General features: G+C 38.2%; 1 protein-coding gene across 5 annotated transcripts in view; it reads right to left on the bottom strand.

The window, feature by feature from the left end:
- GRID2 (glutamate ionotropic receptor delta type subunit 2) overlaps positions 1–19,438 on the bottom strand; it is a 1,431,476-nt gene that overhangs the window by 111,393 nt on the left and 1,300,645 nt on the right. Inside the window, exon 15 of one of the 5 annotated variants that reach the window (XM_027599853.1) lies at positions 7,321–7,539. The exons of the other annotated variants lie outside the window; for them this stretch is intronic. Coding sequence (XP_027455654.1) covers positions 7,335–7,539 — 205 coding nt within the window. The 3' untranslated portion in view covers positions 7,321–7,334. Of the gene's footprint in view, positions 1–7,320; positions 7,540–19,438 lie in introns of those variants that run through there. 5 annotated transcript variants of the gene reach the window in all.

Genomic DNA, 19,438 nt, shown 5'->3' with positions numbered 1-19,438 from the left:
CTGGATCCTAGGAAAGAAACCGTCACATAATAGGCTTTCAATAGATGTTTGTTCAATTAACAAGTTACTGCCTGATGAATGAAAAGTTTTTATTTCATTGCAATTAAAATTATAACATCTGATACCAACCTGAAATTTGACAATCATTTGAAGAAGTGTTCTAATTTTCAAAAAAATTCATAATGATTTTGTTTCCTTCTTACATAAATGCTGTAGGTTCATTCTTAAAGGTAGCTATGTTTTTTAAGGAAGGTTCTGGAAACTGCTGTTAGGAAGCCATCTTAATAATCTGGGAAATTACTTGGTCTCATTCATCACCTTATTTATGGTAGACCCAGGGAGTCCTCCGATGAGGATACAAGTGACTGAAAGCTGTAGTGTACAGTAAGGCAGGAAAACTGTATCAACATCATAGTGCATTTTATAGAGCCTTCCTAGTAGCCAAACCTGGGTGCTGTCTTTTAAACTTCCATTCTAGCTGCCACCATATAATTAATTCAATAAACAGCATTGATTGGGTGCCTTGCACACGCAAAGCACTGTTTCAGGTGATTAAAATATTTATTGTACTGCTCAATTGGCCAAACCCCACATAACAACACCCAAGCACCATCTTCCTCTGAAACTCTTTAGCTGCTCAAATACCACTCTGAAAACTATCACTACCATCCCAATATACATGATGCATAATATTTTAATTATTTACTCATCAGTTGTCAGCATGTCGCATCATATGTTACTTACTTGCCAGGTTTTCCTTCTATATTGTAAGCTCCTCTATGAAAAGAATTACACATTAATTCATACATTCCTAAGTCCAAATTCATTAAAAGTCATATAAAAATGCTCCAATTTGTTGAATTAATAAAACTGCATTTAGCAGCATAAAACTGACCTGGACTGTCAGTTATGCTAGAACAATGCTGACAATGAAGACATAGCAGATAAAAAAATGACAATATTAAGAAAAGAACTGTATTATTTCAACAGACATTTGCAGACAATTTATTACATTCAAGGCATTTTGGGAAGGAAAATATAAGCCAGTTATTATGCCTGCCCCGCAGGGGCTTATGGTCAGTTGAGGACATGCACACAAGTACTCTTGTTATAAGATCTCCTCTGATGAGTGCAGTAGGGATGAGTCAGTGTAGAATGAAATGACTTCAAGGAAGAAGCAATATTAGAACCGAATCTTGGAAACTGAGTAAAATTTCATATGGGTGAGGAATCGAGGTATTTTAGGAAGGCAGTAGCAAAAAATATGATGAATGTCAATTCAGGGATTTCTTCAAGAATGCTAAATGTCCTCCAAAAGTGGAGTCAGTGGGTGCATCAATGTGGCTATGGTGAAAAATGGAGCTGGAAATTTAAGAGGAGGAATCTCCAAGAAGACACAAAAAGGTGTGGTACAAACAACTCAGTAAGTGTGAAACTCAAAATACTTAGTTATCAAAACAGGCTTTATTATTTTTTTAAGAATTGTTTTAAAGATGTTATTTATTTATTTGAGAGAGAGTGAGAGAGAGAGTGCACGAGAAGGGTAGGGTCAGAGGGAGAAGCAGACTCCCCATTGAGCAGGGAGCTCAATGCAGGACTAGATCCTGGGACTCCAGGATCATGACCTGAGCCGAAGGCAGTCGCTTAACCAACTGAATCACCCAGCACCCTCAAAACAGGCTTTAAAAGGTATTTCACTGGCACCTGACTGAGGTGCCAAGTGTAACAACAAATAACCTGTTTTGAGGAGACAGAGGGCACCGGAAGTGAAACAGTCCTTACTGCTGTCTGTGGGCTAGCTTTGTGACAAGAATGGGAGATGAGTATGTATAAAAGCTCCACCTTCAGGTGGGCTGAAGGATGTCACATTAACAAGCAGGAAGGATGACTGAAGAAAAGACATAGTGAAGTGCAGTTTGAAGAAACTTGTATCTAGGAAAGGTAGGCAGCTGACAGGCCCTGATGTTGGCGGTGGAGTGATTGAGCTGGAATCAAACCCTATCGTTGCCCTCCAGGGTAATACGTCAGGTCAGTCTGTTCTGAGGACAAAGATGTCTGTTTGGTTTTTAATCCCAGCCAATTGTACTAGACACTATCGCACTGGTAATAATAATCTATTAGGAGTAAACGAGATGTTTCGAAAGCAGAGTATGAATTAGTAATTTTGGAGAACAACATGAGGCAAATAAATCCGAATAGTATTTTGATGGTTTGATGATCTGAGGCATTACATAAATTCCAAAAGAATAAAACCAAGAGAGTATTTACTGGTTTGTATATAAGTCTCCACCAAACTGGTTGATGTTTTCGCTTTCTGGCTTTAAGTGATAAGAAAACAATAAAACATCTATGAAAGAGCACAGAATACTGACGATAGTAAAACCAGAAAAGGAGTTAAAAAGTAAAGGACAAATTGCTATGATGAACATAGAAACTGGATGATATGGGATGAGGATCCCCTTTCTTAAGTGTTGAGTTAGAATCTATCTCTTTAAAACACAATCTTAGAAAGTTTTCTGCAAATAATTCTCATAATGCTGTATGAGACCTCACACCTAATCTCATGAAGGAGATTAGGATAAATACCACTTATTAGTCACTTATATATATTTGGTTTTGTTTCATTTTAGCTTCTATTACAACTTTAGTTTCTAAAACAACTTTGTTTTATGTACTTTACGCTTCTTTTTTGAATCCTCCCAACTCTATTCTACACGTTGGGTTCTGTTATCCTCCTGACACAGATAAGGAAACCGAGCCTCAGAAGAGTTGAGTTAATGCCAAAGATCGTACAGCTAACCAGCTGCAGAACAAGGGCAAATCTAACCCAAATCAGGTAAACTCCCAAACCTGAAAGGTTTCATTTTCCAGAACTGATCTTCCAATTTTTACATCCCCACCCACCCTAGCATGTTCTTCCTGTGGGTCTCCCATCTCATTAAATGACAACTCTACCTTTCTAGTTTTTCATACCAACAGCCTTGGAGTCATGCTTGACTCTTCTCTTGTTTTCAAATCCCATTATTTAAGAGCAAATTCTCTTATTTATTCCGAATTGGACCACTTCACATACCCTTCCCTACTACCATTATGGACAAGTCACCATTATATGTTGCAGGAGCCTCTTAGTAGGTCTCCCTGCTTCCACTTTGTCCACCTCAGTTTGCACACAGCAAAGCATTCACTGTGAGGTTTTTAAGCCTGTGTTCAGATAGCACCATTTTTCTGCTCAGAACTTCTAACGTCTTTCCATCTCACTTAAATTAAAAGCACAGTCCTGACAAAGGCCTCATAAAGTTGCGTATGATCTGATCCCAGGCTACCTCTTTGACTTCAACTCCTACCACTGTCCCTCTTGTTCATTTTGCTCTACTTCCTTCCTTTATCTTGAGCACACCAATCACTCCCCAACTCAGGGACATTGGAGAGCTAGTCCGTCCATCTAGAATGCTCTTCCCCCGATATCTGAGTGGCTTGCTCCTTCACTGCCTTCAGTTTTCTGTTCATATGTCACTCAGAGAGTCTATCCCTGACCACTGTAAATAAATTAGTAATCACTGACCCACAACTCACCCCACTCATTTTTCTACTTATCTTGCAGTATTGTCCTCTATAGCACTAGAATGCAGGGTCCATAAATGCAGGATATTTTTGAGCAGAAATGTTTTTTTAAACTAGGTGATGTATGAAAAAGACTACTCCAAATAGCATAAACCAAAGCATAGACTCTAATATCTTCTCAGTGAGACACCATATGTAACTACTTTCTATATGAGAACATTTTTCAAGTGAGTCCAGAAATACATTAAAGTTTTAGATTGCCATCTTGAAATATAGGAATCAGGAAAACTGAAGAAAGGGATTTTGTAGCCAGGGATTAAATAATAAGATGATACATGTAGACTACCCATTGACTGAGGTCTACATAAATGCTCCTTCCATCATGAGACCTTCCCTTATAAAGTCATCTATGTCCTCCATATTCCAGTAGTGCTTTGTATCTTATGGCTCTTACCCCATGGCCATATTATAGCTATATACATGTATGTATATATGTGTGCTTCTAAATTTGCCAAAATGTATTCCTCTTCAAACCCTTTACACAGAGAGGATGACAGCAGAAGTGGACAGAAGTGCTGCTCTCACGAAGTGTCCACGTGTGACCCAGCTCAGGAGAGCAGAATTCTTACTTGGGCTGTAGCATGGTTTGAGCCTAGCGAGGACTATGGTAAAATTGTCTCAGCTCTGGCTGTCAATGGTTTGTACCCTTGATGTAGATGTGTGTTTTTATGATGGATCTTAAGCAGCCAAAATGCTGCCCTCAGATGGTTTTGGTGGACGTGAGCAGATAGAAAACCTTGACAGGATTCTTCATGCACACCCCAAATAACCCACATATAATAATGATGTGAAACAGGAGGGAGGTTGGAGGTCCTATGTTCAATAGGGCATGAGCTACTGAATCTGAATGTTTGATAGATGATGTGGCCCTTTTTGCACTCCCCAATCGGTGAGGCTCAGAGAAATTTGGATTAAAATAGTATGAGAAAACCACCTGATGGTGAAACTCAGAATCAGAGTTAACACCAAACCAAACTGTCTGTTTCAAAGTTTGCTTGGTATTTGTTCCATTTATCTGTGGTTGTCTGTGGCAACATGCTAAAGCACAGTGAGTTCTCTTGCTATCTGTTTAGGTGCAGAGAGAAACATGCTTATAGGGGACCTGCCTTCTATTAATGGAGATTGCTTCTTTATTTAGGAATTAAACTATGTGTTCTCAGTTAGTTAAATGAAACTGTTCATGTTCTTGGGCAGTTTAGCTAGACTCTAATTGTTTTGTTTTCTAAAGAAAAAGCACTTTTTAAGATATTATAGAGACACAGCACATTTGTAAGTAAGCAGGGTTTTAAAAAATATTGTTATTTTGATAGGCTAATATCAACTCTCATGCTACTGAAAACATTGTTGTCAATGGAAAAAATGAAAAGATTTGCCATTCCTCTCTTTTCAAGACAGCTTGAAAATACTCTGCTACCTTTTCCTAGTAAGCTTTTTAGCCTTGCTGAACCTGAGCAAGATTTTCAAGCTCTGCCTCTCTCAGTGCTTATTTATTTGTTTTGAGAAAATGTTCTCAGGAATTTTCTTTGAAAGCAGATTCAGGTAGAGTTTACAGTACTGCAAAAAAAAAAAAAAAAAGTCATGGAAAAGTCCAAGGGATTTGAAAATTTCATTTATTCAACCAATATTTATTAAAAATCTATTATGAGGCAGGTACTGTTCTAGATTCTGAGTATATAGCCATGAATAAAACAGGCCATAATCCCTGCATATCGTGGAAAGGATACAAATAAACAAACATATAGATACTATTTAAGCTATGTCAGATGGTGGCTGTGCTATGGAGCACAATAAAGCAGGGATGGGTGACGGGGAGTCTGAGGGTTGGGAGGGACAGGTTTGGGACTTTAATAGTTGGTCAAGGGCGCCTGGGTGGCTCAGTCGTTGAGTGTCTGTTTTCAGCTCAGGTCATGATCTCAGGGTCCTGGGATCGAATCTTGCATCGGGCTCCCTGCTCAGCGGGAAGCCTGCTTCTCCCTCTCCCACTCCCCCTGCTTGTGGTCTCTCTCTCACTGTGTGTCTTTCTCTGTTGAATAAATAAATCTTTAAAAAAAAAAATAGTTGGTCAGTGATAGCCTCTGTGAGGAAGTGGGCGTTTAGCAAACACCTGAAAGAGATGAGGAAATTAGTCATTGAGGTATCTGGAAAAAGAAAGAGAGCTCTGTAAGCAGAAGAAAAATAAGGGCAGGGCCTTGAGGCAGGAACCTGCCTGGAGTGTTCCATAAACAGCAGGGAAGCAGAAGGGGGAGAAGGATAGTGGAAGAAGCTGAGGCCGGAGGCCACAGAGACAAGAGGGGGAGCTCAGATGCTATAGTAAGAGCACTTTTTTTTTTTTTTTATCCTCAGAGGGGAAAGTCATTGGAGGACTCTGAGCAGAGCTGAGCCATGATTACACTTCAGTTTTATAAGGCTCACTCTCGCTGTTTTGTTGCTGATAGGCCATGAGGGAACAAGAGCAGAAGCAGTGTTGCTGTCATCCCTGACTGTACAGTTGATTCTCATTATTAATGGCAGTGATGCTCTGTAAAGTTGCTGCATACACTGAATTAGTGCATACTGATTCATTGCTACTAGGGGAAATACGGGGTTAGGTTCCTGTGAGCCTTTGGTAATCATGTTTTCATAAACATGAAACACGTGACCTTATTTTATGCCTGTTCTGTTTAATGACATTGTACGTAATATATATTTTTGATTCACTTTTTTTTTTTTAAAGATTTTATTTATTTATTTAATTGACAGAGAGAGAGATAGCGAGAGAGGGAACACAAGCAGGGGGAGTGGGAGAGGGAGAAGCCGGCTTCCCGCCGAGCAGGGAGCCCGATGTGGGGCTCCATCCCAGAACCCTGGGATCGTGACCCAAGCTGAAGGCAGTCACCTAACCGACTGAGCCACCCAGGCGCCCCTCACTAACTTTTTTTTTTAAGATTTTATTTATAATAAATTTGAGAGAGAGGGAGAGAGAGAGAGAGCATGAGCTGGGGCAGAGGCAGATGGAGAGGGAGAGGCAGACTCTGCTCTGAGCAGGGAGCCCCAAGCAGGTCTCGATCCCAGGACCCTAGGATTGTGACCTGAGTAGAAGGCTTAACTGATTCACTCTTTTAACTCATGGCCAATAGCGCTGTAACTTGCGCCTGAATGAAGCTTGTTTCACACACACATGTTTTCTCCTTATGATGCACCACAGCCTTCCTGCACTTAGGAATACTAGACAGTATGTCAGCAATATTCGGAGCCATTTTAAATAACAAATTTCACCAAAGTACACAAAAATGCAAACAACATGACACTTAGAAGACGACAGAAAGAACACGAGCTAAAACAAGAAGGCAGCGAGTTCCCTTGTTTGGTCTTAGCTGGGAACTCGAGTGTCAGGGCAGCTCCACACATGTCTGCAAACATCTGAAAGTGTCGCCAGCGTGGATTTTAGGGTCACAAATAAATGCCAGTGGGTAAATGAATTCTCAAATACAGAATTGTAAATACTGAAGTTCTGCTACAATATTTTACACTATTGTCGTATTTTGTTGAGGGGTAATTCTCCATTGATTTCCACACACTGTGTAACAGCTTCTGCCCTGGACTCTTGTCCAGGATGTTTGCCTAGCGAACAGGCTTAGGGATAGAGGCAGATTTTTTTCCTGACTGGTTAATAGACTTAATGCCTCCCTCTTGGGCAGAGTTTGGGGAGGTTTTCTAGCAGATCCTTTGTAAGACTAGGGTTTCCTAATCCCATTGTGAGCAGGATCCATCTGGGCCTTCCTCTGCATTATTTCCATCGGACTTGGGAGCAAGGAAAACTTGAAAGCATGCAGCTCATGCTGTTCCTTCTGCCATGAGTAATAAAATCCTTCACTTCTGATCCAGAAGTCTCGTGTCTTCTGCCAGCATTTGTGAAACTGTGGCAGGCTAGGTTGGTACCTGCAAGTCATATAAAGTTTCAGACCCTTTACAATTCTTGACATAATCTTAATTTAAAAATTTGATCCTTACATCTCTTAGAACTGTTGCTTACACACTGGGGGGCAGGTGCATGTCTCATTTAAGAAGAGTGTTTCTCACATTTCTTGATAGAAGCTTCAACCAAAATAATAAAACAAGTTATTTCATCCACAGTCATTTCTAATACACAAATATCCACTTGAATTAAATAGTCTCCCTTTTACTTTTTTTTCCTTATTACAAAATTACAGAAAATGTTCTTTTTCCTTCAAGCACTGTCTTGGAATATAAAACTCCTTTAGGTGACTACACGTGTCTCCTAGTAAGTCAAAATAACACTATTTAAATGTAGTTTCACTGAAGGAAAAAAAAAACAGTATAATTTGAGAAATAACCATAATTTTACATATATAGAAGCTATTTTGACTGGGATAGCAATCTAACTGACATTAAAACACTGAGTAAATGCAGCTGGAATTACAGGATTCCCCTGCTTCTCACATGAGAATACTCTTTGTTAGAAATAATTCATATGGATAATGTTCTAAAATTCAACTCTAATTATTCCAGAACCTTTTTTTTTTTTTTGTTAGAAAGACCTCCAGCTATGGATCAGAAAAAAGAAAGAATCACTGCTAGTGCTTTATTTTTGACACTATTATCATAACAATGCAGATAATGTAAATGTGAAATAATGAATCATATATTAAAGCTTTTTTTTTTAGTAAATCAGAGATTCTATTATGAAAAGAGGCTATTAAAACTTAAATTTAAAATATAGTACAAAAGGGTCAACTCTCATATCTTGACAAGGTTTTCAATTTGAGAACTAGCACTTACATCCCCAGTACTGAGTCCTTTATTTAAAATTTAAAAGAGAATGAGGAAGGAATGGAAATCCTCACTGATGACTCAGCTGTGTTTAGGTCTGCAATCTGCCTACTTTATATCTCCTCTTCCTGATATCTTACTCTCGTCTGCCAATCATCTGGGGCAGAGAAAGTTATGGCAAAACGTGAACTCTAAAAAGTCTAAAAAGATGGAATGCAAGCTTGCATTCATCAGCCCTTCTTAAGGTATGACATCTAACCGATAAAAGTTTTTTCTTTTCATATCAAAATTTTCTACTTGACAAACTGAATTTCAGTATGTATATTTATTTTTTTATTAAATACGATAGGATGACCCTATCCCCCAAATACACCAAAAAAGATTATTAATGACTTGTGGATGAATATGTAATCTGTTATTTTCAGCTTATACCCACCCACCTTATTTCCCTTATACCCAGCGAGGAAGGTGCGATGACAATTTTGGATTCAAGCAGGATTCATCTCGTTCATCCTCCAGCTTCTTGGTTTCTTTTCAGTTAGTTTTGGGAATCACCTGTGAAAGTTCTGAAGACCTCTTGGACTCTGAGAGGCAATGTGGCCCTTTCTCTCCAGTTCTCCAGTTCTTGGCACATTTTGCCCAATCCTAATGGCCTTCAGCACCGTGGAAGTCTGAAGAATGTACCTCCTTCACCCTGTTGTTGCTGCCAGAGCTGATGTCTAATTTGCTGTGCGAGAATGTCTTCCTGCTGCTAGTGCTGCTACTGATGTGAGGCAGGCTCTCCCTTACACCTGCTAGGGCCCCCATTTCAGGGCATGCTCCAGTGCCCTGGGGTCGCCAGAGAAGTGTGGAGGACACTTGATCCATTTTGCTAGTCTCTGTTAACTGGTCTCAGAGCTTTAACATGTGCTCTCAAGTTCTTGCACAAATTTTGGGTAAAAGTAGTTATTTCAGTTGCTTTGTTCAGTTTTTCTATTTAAACTCACTGGACACGGGGCATGATGAAATACTAAAACTGTTCTTGCGCCCTGATGGTGAGGATGCTGCTATTCAGGTGAGCATCTTCATCCCTTACGACTAATTCTTTCCCTGGAGGTAACTCTGAATCTGAAAGCACTATAATCGTGGTGGCCCATCTCACCACCCCTCCAGACTGGTAAGAGAGTCTGGTGGTTAAAAGCATAGACTCTGGAGCCAGACTTTCAAGGTCTGAACCCAGATCCATCACTTGCTACTCCTAGGATCTTGGGCAGATTATTTAACCTCTTTGTAATCTCCATTTTTTTCTTCTGCAAGTAAGATAGTTGTGAAGATAAACATGATAATACATGTAAAGGTCTTAGAATAGTACCTGGTATAGTATGCCCTATATAGGTTTTTGCTATTAAAATTATTAGAGTGGTGTTATTTCAGTACTCAATAGAAACACCACTCTAAAATTTGCTAATGTTTCTGTAATTTTATACCAACTTCTATTGACCATGCTCCAGATATATCTATTTAATTTTTATCTCCTTTCTCCACTTCTGAAAACTTTGGTTCACCCCAGTGTACCATCATCATATTTCAATTACTTACCCACTGAAGGTGTTGGAATCAGTTCAATAGGTTCAAGTTCAAAATGATAAGGTTTATCTCCTGGTCTAAGAGTAATCAAAAATCACATATAAATATCACCCTAAGTTACAAATAGTAAACATAAAGCCTTGTTTTCTGCTCCTGAAAATCCCTATCACTATTAGTAGAAGGTAAGAGCAATAACCTTTTTGTACAGGATCCCAAAGGAAGTAGGCACAAATGGTCCATTTCAGCTCAATACTCATTCTGAAAACGATCCAGGTCACTGACTCGGTACAAACGAAGTTCCTCTCTGCTTCAATTCAATTACTAATGAACATCCTGATTGCCCTCAAAAGTAAATTGGCAGCTGTATTAGGTTCTATAAGAAATTTGTATTTTAGGCGATCCAAGTATAGATTTCTGCCTTCAGTGTAGTTTTCAGATAGTCCCCCAAGGAGAGACTTAAGTAGAACATTCTGCTTTCTGAATATGAGTGCTGGGTAATATTTTTTGTTTCTTTGTTTGTCCAAGTCTTCATTAGTTTGCTAAATTTAACACCAAAGTGAATCTTACAATGCATAGCCACATGTAAGGGTTAATTCTATTCCATGAACACTTTTAAAAGTTTACTAGATACACAGTACTTTGTAAGTGCAGTTATCTCAAGGAAAATGATCAAGAACATGTTTTGACATGCAGCATATTGCAAACCGTAAAGAGTGATTGGCTATATCAAATGTATGAAGTCTACAAAATACTGAACTGAAGAGCTTGGTTAATATTTGCCTTCAGAAAGATGATGATGGTATTTTACAAACTCTGGTTGATATAGTCACATTCCTGTTACAATATCGTCAGGAACAGTAATGTTAAATGTTAGCAGAACCTTATAAGAAGACTTATTCTCTATCAGGATATAAAAGTATTTAGTACATATAAGTTGGAGCTAATTAGATATCAGACTATAGTGAAAAACCATATAAAATTAAACTTGGAATATTTAGGACTTAGTGGTATTTCTATCCAAAATAATCATACTTAGAGGAAAATAGCAGAAATTCAGATATTTATTCAGTCATTCAAAAGAGTATTAATGACAGGCACATGCTAAGAATACAACAGTGAGTAAAGCAAAAAATAGACATCTCTATCCTTCTGCGCCTACATTCTAATGGGGGTGAAAGGGTATGGGAAGTGAATGGGAATAAAGGGATAAAATTATGAATGAACCATTACCTGGAGGTAGGACTAGCTAAAGAAGAATTTATCCTTAAAGAAGTATCTCATCAATGTACAGGTGGAGAGAGTTACTCAGATGCAGACTCCTGTACATATCACAGGCCCAGAGCATACCAACTGATACTATACGGATACCTCTTTCCCCCAAGGCAGTAAAATATTTATGAGAAAAGTCACACTTTCAGAACTACCTGAACAAAGAACTTGATTATGTAGGCTTTTCTGAAACAGTGCATAATGTAAAAAGGAGGTCCAAGAAATACTGACCTTCTTATGGGATATTCTATTGAAATGACAGCTAGACTTGGTTGTCTCCTTGATATTTTGGGTATGGTAATTATGAATCAAATATGGGGATGGAAATGCATGACTGAGCTCTGTGTGTGTGTGTGTGTGTGTGTGCATGCGCGTGTGCACATGCATGTGTGTGTGAAAGAGGGTATATGAGTTTGTGTAAAGTGCGATGTGTGTATGCAGATGAGGAATTTAATTTTGTAATGAAAAAATCTGCTAAAAATATTAATTCTCTCTTTTTTTTGGTGATTTATCTTAAAATTTCCACTGTGTAATCTACTCTACATATATTTTACTTGATAAAGGTAATTATATGTTGGTAAACAGACTAAATTTATTTTATTTGGCCACTTAAACATAATCATCTATAGTAGTTCTAAGCTGACACAGTGATTTTTCAAAAATACTAACTGGGTTAATTAATACAAATAAATTATTTAATACATATTAGGTTTTTTTTTTTGTCCTTGAATCCTCACACTTTATGGCACTTGTTATTTTTAATGTCTCCATACACTGGGAAATATAATTAAGGTTGAAAATATTTACTTCTTCAATGGAAAATAAATTTAAGTTGTTTCCACATAGCCAGAATATATTTATCCCTTCTAACCCATTAATTAGGAAGAAAACCACTTCACTAAAATGACTATTGACTCCAGGAAAAAATTCTTTTTTTTCCTCAGAGAGTAATACTTGACTCCTAGAAACAATTATTTTGTTCTTCTAAAATAAAATTGATATTTTAGTAAAATTCTTAATGTTTTAAATTTCTTTGGATGCAGTGAAGATAGGTATTTAAATATTTTTGCAATATATTTTGCATACCTTCTGAGTCATAATGATTTTATAACTTAAAAATCTCAAGAATTATTTTAATATCCTACAGGGTATTCTTTTAATAGAAAACTTGTTTATGAATATGGAAGTTATACTAATAAACATATTTCTAAAATTTTTCTGAACTCCATCCATGTATATTTCACTGTCATGACTTTTACCTATAAATCTAGAGTTATGCTAATAATCAGATGGTCCATGAAGAATCAATAAACACCAAAAAACTATTAATATTTGTAAAAAGTTCGTAACAATGAGTAGGTGAGATGATGAGTGACTTAGAAAAATTTGGTCAGCCTCAAGTTTTCCAAATGTGAGTTTGACATTTTATTATGAGGATTCAAGCAAAATTAAAGTAACAATCCCTCATTTCAGAACTTTCATTAACATTCACATTGAAGATAATTTCTTTAGAAGGAATTAAATCTTATTTCTGGAAACAGAATAAGCAAGTATATGACCTAAATCTTTTGGCTTTTGGAGAAAAGGCTTTATAATTTCTTCCAAACTGTGGGTCTCTTAGTTAGAGGTTTTCTAAATCCCCCATATTTTCTTGAATCTTACTTTAGAAAAATATGTAGAGAAATACATGGGCTGAAAAAAATTACAAAGTTATATAAATGCCCCGAAGAAAAGAGCAATACAACTATGCTTTTTCTGTTTTTCTCATCTGTGACATTAATAAAAATGCTTTAGACTTACATATTTTATTAATTTACTTTTAAGAAGAGATTTGACAAACTAATTATTATGGTTTATTTCATTTTCTTATCTTATGCTTTATGCAAGACTTGAAATTTAAGTAATTCTAAAGGAGATCCATCCCTGTAGACACTAATGTGCTCTGATTCTAAAATCAATTTCTCTGGTGTTTCCCGAGTGTGCAGTTCTGATATACGGCTATGGTCAAAAGGTGGAGCAAAGAGCCGGCAAATGGGACACAGGTCTTCTGTTGGGTGACAAGTTCAAGAATGATAAAGGAGTAATGGATCTGGAGTTCTGGTTATTTCTTTAGAGCTTTCATTAAGTTTATTTTTGGTCAAAGCATGTGTTTTTATTACATTCTTTGTTGTTCAGTAGTGGATTTCATGCTAGAATTCAATGACAGCCTCCATTAGCAGAGACTACTTAAATCTCTGTTTACTGGGAAGGAAGTATACAATATCCACTTATTTGCTGACATTGGGGCAGTGGAATTTTCAGTCGGCTCCTTATCTGCTGCAAAAAATTTTTTATTACATTTTTCTTCATGGGTTTTTGAATTCTATATGCCTATTTTGTAATCCTACATTTTGTTGGTCTTTTAAAGCATCCATTTATATGCATTTATTCTATTTTTATTCTCTTGTATCTATTGTTTTATCAGGCAGTTTTAATATTCTGGTACTACATATGCTTTTTCTCCTTACTCAGGCACTGTAGTCTATAATAATAGCAATCAAGGCAGTTCATTCTGACAAATGTGTGTCAGAAAAAGCCTGCTGTGACTTTGAAATATTGAAAGTGACTGATAACATAATGTGTGAAGCAGAATAAATGCATACAAATGGAAGCTTTAGCTGAGCAGTCAAAGAATGAACTAAATACAGTGTCAGAACTCAGCCCTGAAAGCTCTGGGTGTCAGTGGTTACAATGGCAAATTACTAAATGCACTTTGCAAAGTGTTTTATGAATAAAGCAGGGGCTGGACCTTTATCATTTCTCTTTGTGTTTGGGCTTCTGCAGGAAGCACAACCAAGTGATGTTCCCTTAAAAACTTTCTGGTTTGGGAAGTCACACAGTGTTTAAAAAGAAGACAAAGGCACTAACCAACAGTTGGGAAATATGATAAGACAGAGGATATGATCACTAAATGTAGAACATGAGAAGTTTGGCTTCTGGACAGACAGACATCTGGGCTACAATAAATCCACTTAGGAAGAAACACCCAGGACATAAAAGAATAAATCTTGATTGGTAATTTGCTAAAACCTGTCCTTAGTTTTGAAAAGCATACTGACATTTAAAATGGAGTGCTCTGAAGAGAGGGATAATGAAAATAAATCCTTCCAATATTTGAACACGGCAAATAGAGTTTTCTCATGTGTGAGACTCACCGACTTTCCGTATTTCTTGCTAACTCCTGCTTATCTGTGTGCAGAGGGCCTAACAAAACCAGACACGTTGACTTCATACAGATTCAGCCAGGGATTGGACTCTCAGCCGAGAGAGGAATCTCATTCTTTTGCACTAAAAGTAGGTTGTTTAGAGAAAGAGATTGGCTAAGCAGTCAGACTGGTGGGGGGAAAAACAATCTCTCTCTCTTTCTCTTTCCCTCCACTTCCCCTCCTTCCTCCTTCTCGCTTCCTCCCGGCTTCTCGCTTCCTCCCCCACTGCTTTCTCTTGGCTAACTATATTTAGAAGGCAGTTTATTCTTCCTCAGGGATGTCAAGGCTGGAGGTACAAGTTAAGAGGGTATGTGAGTATTCCGTTGGCAATTTTCACACATACAAAATAGAACACTTCTGGGCAGTGTTATAAATACAGGTCTTAGAGAATATGCCTCAACCCATGTTCTTTTTAGAAGTGTGAATGAATTTAGTGTTCCCGGGTCTCAGAGTTCAAGAGTATAAGCTTGAGATACACTGGTGTTGGCAGGTGCCTTAGGAGATGCTGCCAAATATATTAACTAATGAAAATGGAGTTTGCTTTTTCTGCCATTATAAATGTGACTACTTTGAGAAGACTAACCACTGGGGTGGAAATGTGACAGTGTGGGGGAGGCTCAGAGATGGCTTGAACAACTTTGTTTTCATCTTCTGTTCTATAGCTTTTTTTGTTTATTTTGTATTACATTGTTCTTTTGTGTCTCAAGTTTACTTTTTCCCCCCTCATTTCCATTGTATTATAGGTTGCTGTCATCTCTCATCTGAATTATTGCCATAAATTTCTGGTTGGTCTCTCAGCTACTAGAGTCTTGCTTTAAGATAATTGATAATCAACACTGCAGGCAGAGTCAACTTTCTATAATGTAAGCTATTACTATGTAATCTCACTTAAAAGCCTCTGACAGTGCCCTCTCACCCTCGGGTCAAGTGTGAATGCCAGGACCTGGTACCCTGGCCCGCAGGGAGGAGGCCAGGGGACTGCAGGACCCTGTGCTCTCCTTAGGGTCCTTTGCTGCCGCTCCCTGCTTCATACTCCAAGCCGCAGGGTGCCTTCTCCTCCTGTTCCTTCTGTTTAGAAAGTCCTTTATCAACTGAACGAGTCTGCGAGGGCTGCCATAACAAAGAACCACGGACTGGATGGCTTAAACAACAGGAATTTATTTTCTCACAGTTCTGAGGGCTAGAAATCCTGGATCAAGCAGTGGGTAGGGCAGGGCTGATTTCTTCCAAGACCCCTCTCTCCTTGGACTGTAGATGTGTCCTCACATGGTCTCTCTTGTGTGTGTCTGAGTCCTATTTTCTCATCTTATGAGGACATGAATCAGATTGAATTGGGCTGGCCCTAGTGACCTCTTAATTACTTTGTTAAAGACCCTATCTCCAATCCACATTTGGAGGTACTGGGGGTTCGAACTGCTGCATATGAATTTTGGGGGACACAGTTCGGCCCATAACATCAACCAACTTCGACTGCTCTCTAAATTGTTCAGTTCCATTCCACACGAAGCCTTCCCGATACTTTCCGTATGAGTTCTACGCTGATTCCCTGTGTTCCCAGAACACATCTTGCACTGAATAGAACATTGCCTATTCATTCATTTACCTTCCCTCCTAGAGACTAAGCGGCGTGAAGGCTGGGGTTGTGTGTAGTTTACTGCTCTAAAGCCACTGTCTGACAGACTGTCTGGCACATAGTAGGTGGTAAATAAATACTTGTTGAGTGAGATGAAGTATTGTCTCATGTGTTGTTTCCTTCCCTTTTGAAATTAATTTACATTAACTTGAAACATAGTAGGTATACTCTATCTGGTTGATTACACTGATTTCAGTATAAGTTTTGCTTTTAGTTGACTACAAAATTTTTATTGCATTTCTAAACTTATTTTTCATAGTAGCCCTGTAGTGTGACTGTATCAAAACAGGCATACAAACAGGAATATTGAGGTAATGTAAGGCCCCACATTACATGTTCTGCCTAAGAGCAGTTGCATGGATTTCCAAAGGGTAAAACTACAGAAGAAAGGAAAGCTTACGAATTCAAATATGCCCTTTACCAGGTGTTTCATTGTGGAGTCTATCTGTTGTGTACAGTATAAGCTGCACCAAGTGACCAAATTCTTTTGGAACAATTCCTGTGCAATTCAACAGTTCTGAATTTGAAATCCCGTGTTATCAAAAGAATGAATCCCTTGTGCTACTTGCAAAACTGGTCGTACGCATAAGATCATTTTTGGTGGAGAAGAAAAGGAATCTTCTAACCTGTGGGAACACATCAATTGGTTGTTAAGATAGATTTTGAGTGTTGGCAAAGCATGTGAGAAACTCTAAAAGTGGTATGCAACGGCTCGTTATTTAAATCTTTCCTAAAGGGATTTGTCTACCATCTTTTGTGAGATTACGCAGAATCTGTGTCCTAGAGGTAGCCAGTTTTCAGAGAAATGATTTTACAGATGGTGGTCACAATGGCTATTTGAGACCTCAAATGGTCACCTTCCCGTCTGAATAAGACACAGGGTCTGACCATTTTTGTAATGAGTAAGCGGGTTCGACCCGCCTTTGTTTCAGAATAGAATTTTTTTGCAGTATGTATATAAAAGGTTTCAAGGGACGACTCCTTTTAAAGCTTTCGGTTTGTTCCTTTTTATTTTAATCAATGATAACACAGAAACACTTTGCTTGAACATTTGTTTAAAAGCTTCTCTTTGAACATGCCACTTTCTCATTTATTTTTTACATTTTTCTACATGCACAGGTCAAAAAAGTTCTTAAAGTAGAACATAGAATTTTGCATAAATTATCCCAAAGGACTTATTTTTTTTAATGTAAGGAATATGAGAGCAGAGTCAGGGGCATCAGCTTAGAAACTCCTGTGTTTCAAACCCTACACCAAGCCCTGAGTTGCTTAAAGAAGGAAGAAAGGCAGAGGGTCTTCACCACCAAGTTGCTTACATACTCATGTTCCTCGGTTCCTTCTCACCTTCGTCACTCCGCCACAGTAATTCTGAATAAGGGATATGCAATTCCAAGACTTTCAGAATTCAGGAAGAGAAAAACGTATTTAGGGGTTTTGATCAAGGTGGCCCAATTTTTGTTTCAGGAAGGAAGGACATTAAGTAATCTGTGCTAATTTCCTGAATGAAAAGATATTTAATTCTCCGAATATAAGAAGATGGATACCAAGTCAGAACAAAATATAGTTCTTTGAACTGAATTCACTGAGTTAACATCTGACTACATTGTCCTTATTTTCTTTATTTCTTTTCTCACTTCACAACAGGCTGGTGAACATCTTCTTGGAGCTGGTATCTGTGGCAAGGCATTGGCAGCTGCCAATAACAGGGCTGGATTTCACCTTACGGAAGGTTATTTAGACTGAGGCGGGAGGTCGAGCCGGAGTTAGCCAGAGGAAAAGGGAATGCGGGCACAAAGGCCCTGAGGCAGAAGCAGGCACCAGGAAGAGACCACCGCCTTGGGATGCAGTTAGTGGGGAAGAGTGACAAAACGGGGAGGGGTAGGGAGATGCCGGACAAGGAGCGTCTCATAGGGGCCTTTTTTTTTTTTTAATCTCTTCTGTTTTTCTTTTTGTCTTCATAATGTCTGATTCAAAATTCACACATTGGGCCCCTGGGTGGCTCAGTTTGCTAAGCGTCTGCCTTCGGCTCAGGTCATGATCCCAGGGTCCTGGGATCGACTCCCACGTCCGGGCAGCATAGGGGGTGTATCTTTGCTCAGTGGGGTCTGCTTCTCCCTCCGCCTCTGCCCCTCCCCCTGCTCATGCTCTTTCTCTCTCTCTCAAATAAATAAGTAAAATTAAAAAAAAAAAAAAAGATACCTGGTCTCTCAAAAAAAAAAATTCACATATCTACTTCAAGTTTGGACATCTTAGAATTTAGGAGCTGGACTAGGATTTTAGAGTTACTAGTTTATTGGATAGTAGGAAGTACACAAGATTGATAGTAGGGAAATCTGGACTTTTCTGTAATCTAAACTCTGCCAGGGTGTAACTACATGATTAGAGCTCATTCAGCTCTCCTCTCAGGCACCGTGTTTCCTCACAGTGACCTGGATAAGGACGGCTAGGAAACAAATGACAAATTGTCACTGAGTTCCAAGAATCCATGGTTCTCTGATTTTAAGTTAACAAAGGTCCTATAGAGTTTATAATGTAATGTAGAGGGAAAGAATACCACTAAGAATACAGCTATATTCTTGAGAATATAGGAGGAAACTTGATTCCTTCTTTAAGCAAAACCAAACCAAAACAATAAACAATTTATTTTATTAGTAAATTTTTCTTTGCCCTCCATGACAACCAGAGAAGTTTTAGTGACGAGAGACCAAGTTTCTACTTTCAAGGGATTATTTTGCTGATAAAATAAAAGAAATATGATATTTTACTGGAATAGGGATAACGGCCAAATAGAAGGTAGGTGTAGGTAGCAATCTGGAAGAATTCTATTCAATACACCAGTTAATACCACTTTTTGAAGTCCTTGTAGGCAAAGCACTGTGTGAGACTCGATCAGGTTATGGAAAAACCAACTGATTAATTGCAAGGATTCTAAGAGAGACAAAAAAACCCACAACTACCACCACAAAAGGATTCAAAAGATAGTTTGATAATGGTCAATGTAGCAGTTATTAAAAGTGCTGTTGGTTGTTGAAGAAGACCTCTTGGTTGATGAGGCCGAAGAAATCAAACAAGTGGAATTGAAGAAGAAGTGCAAAAGGACCTAATAACTTTAACTGCTTAGCCCTGTATAATTTAGGTTTATAGAATCAACACTAAAGTGTTTTTTTCCTTATGCTCTCCAAACCTTCATTTCTTCATCTATAGAAGAGGCACAAGAATCTTTCCTTTAATGATGTTTTGCAAGAATTAAATGAGGTAATATAGGTTGGGAATGATCTGTACATGATGGAAGGTGAAGATCAAAATATTGAAGACATGGGCAAGAAGCAGAAAA

This window comes from Zalophus californianus, chromosome 2, assembly GCF_009762305.2.
Source record: "Zalophus californianus isolate mZalCal1 chromosome 2, mZalCal1.pri.v2, whole genome shotgun sequence".
NCBI classification, from domain to species: domain Eukaryota; kingdom Metazoa; phylum Chordata; class Mammalia; order Carnivora; family Otariidae; genus Zalophus; species Zalophus californianus.
Note: the sequence above shows the minus strand (reverse complement) of the source record. Positions and strands in the feature narration are given on the sequence as shown.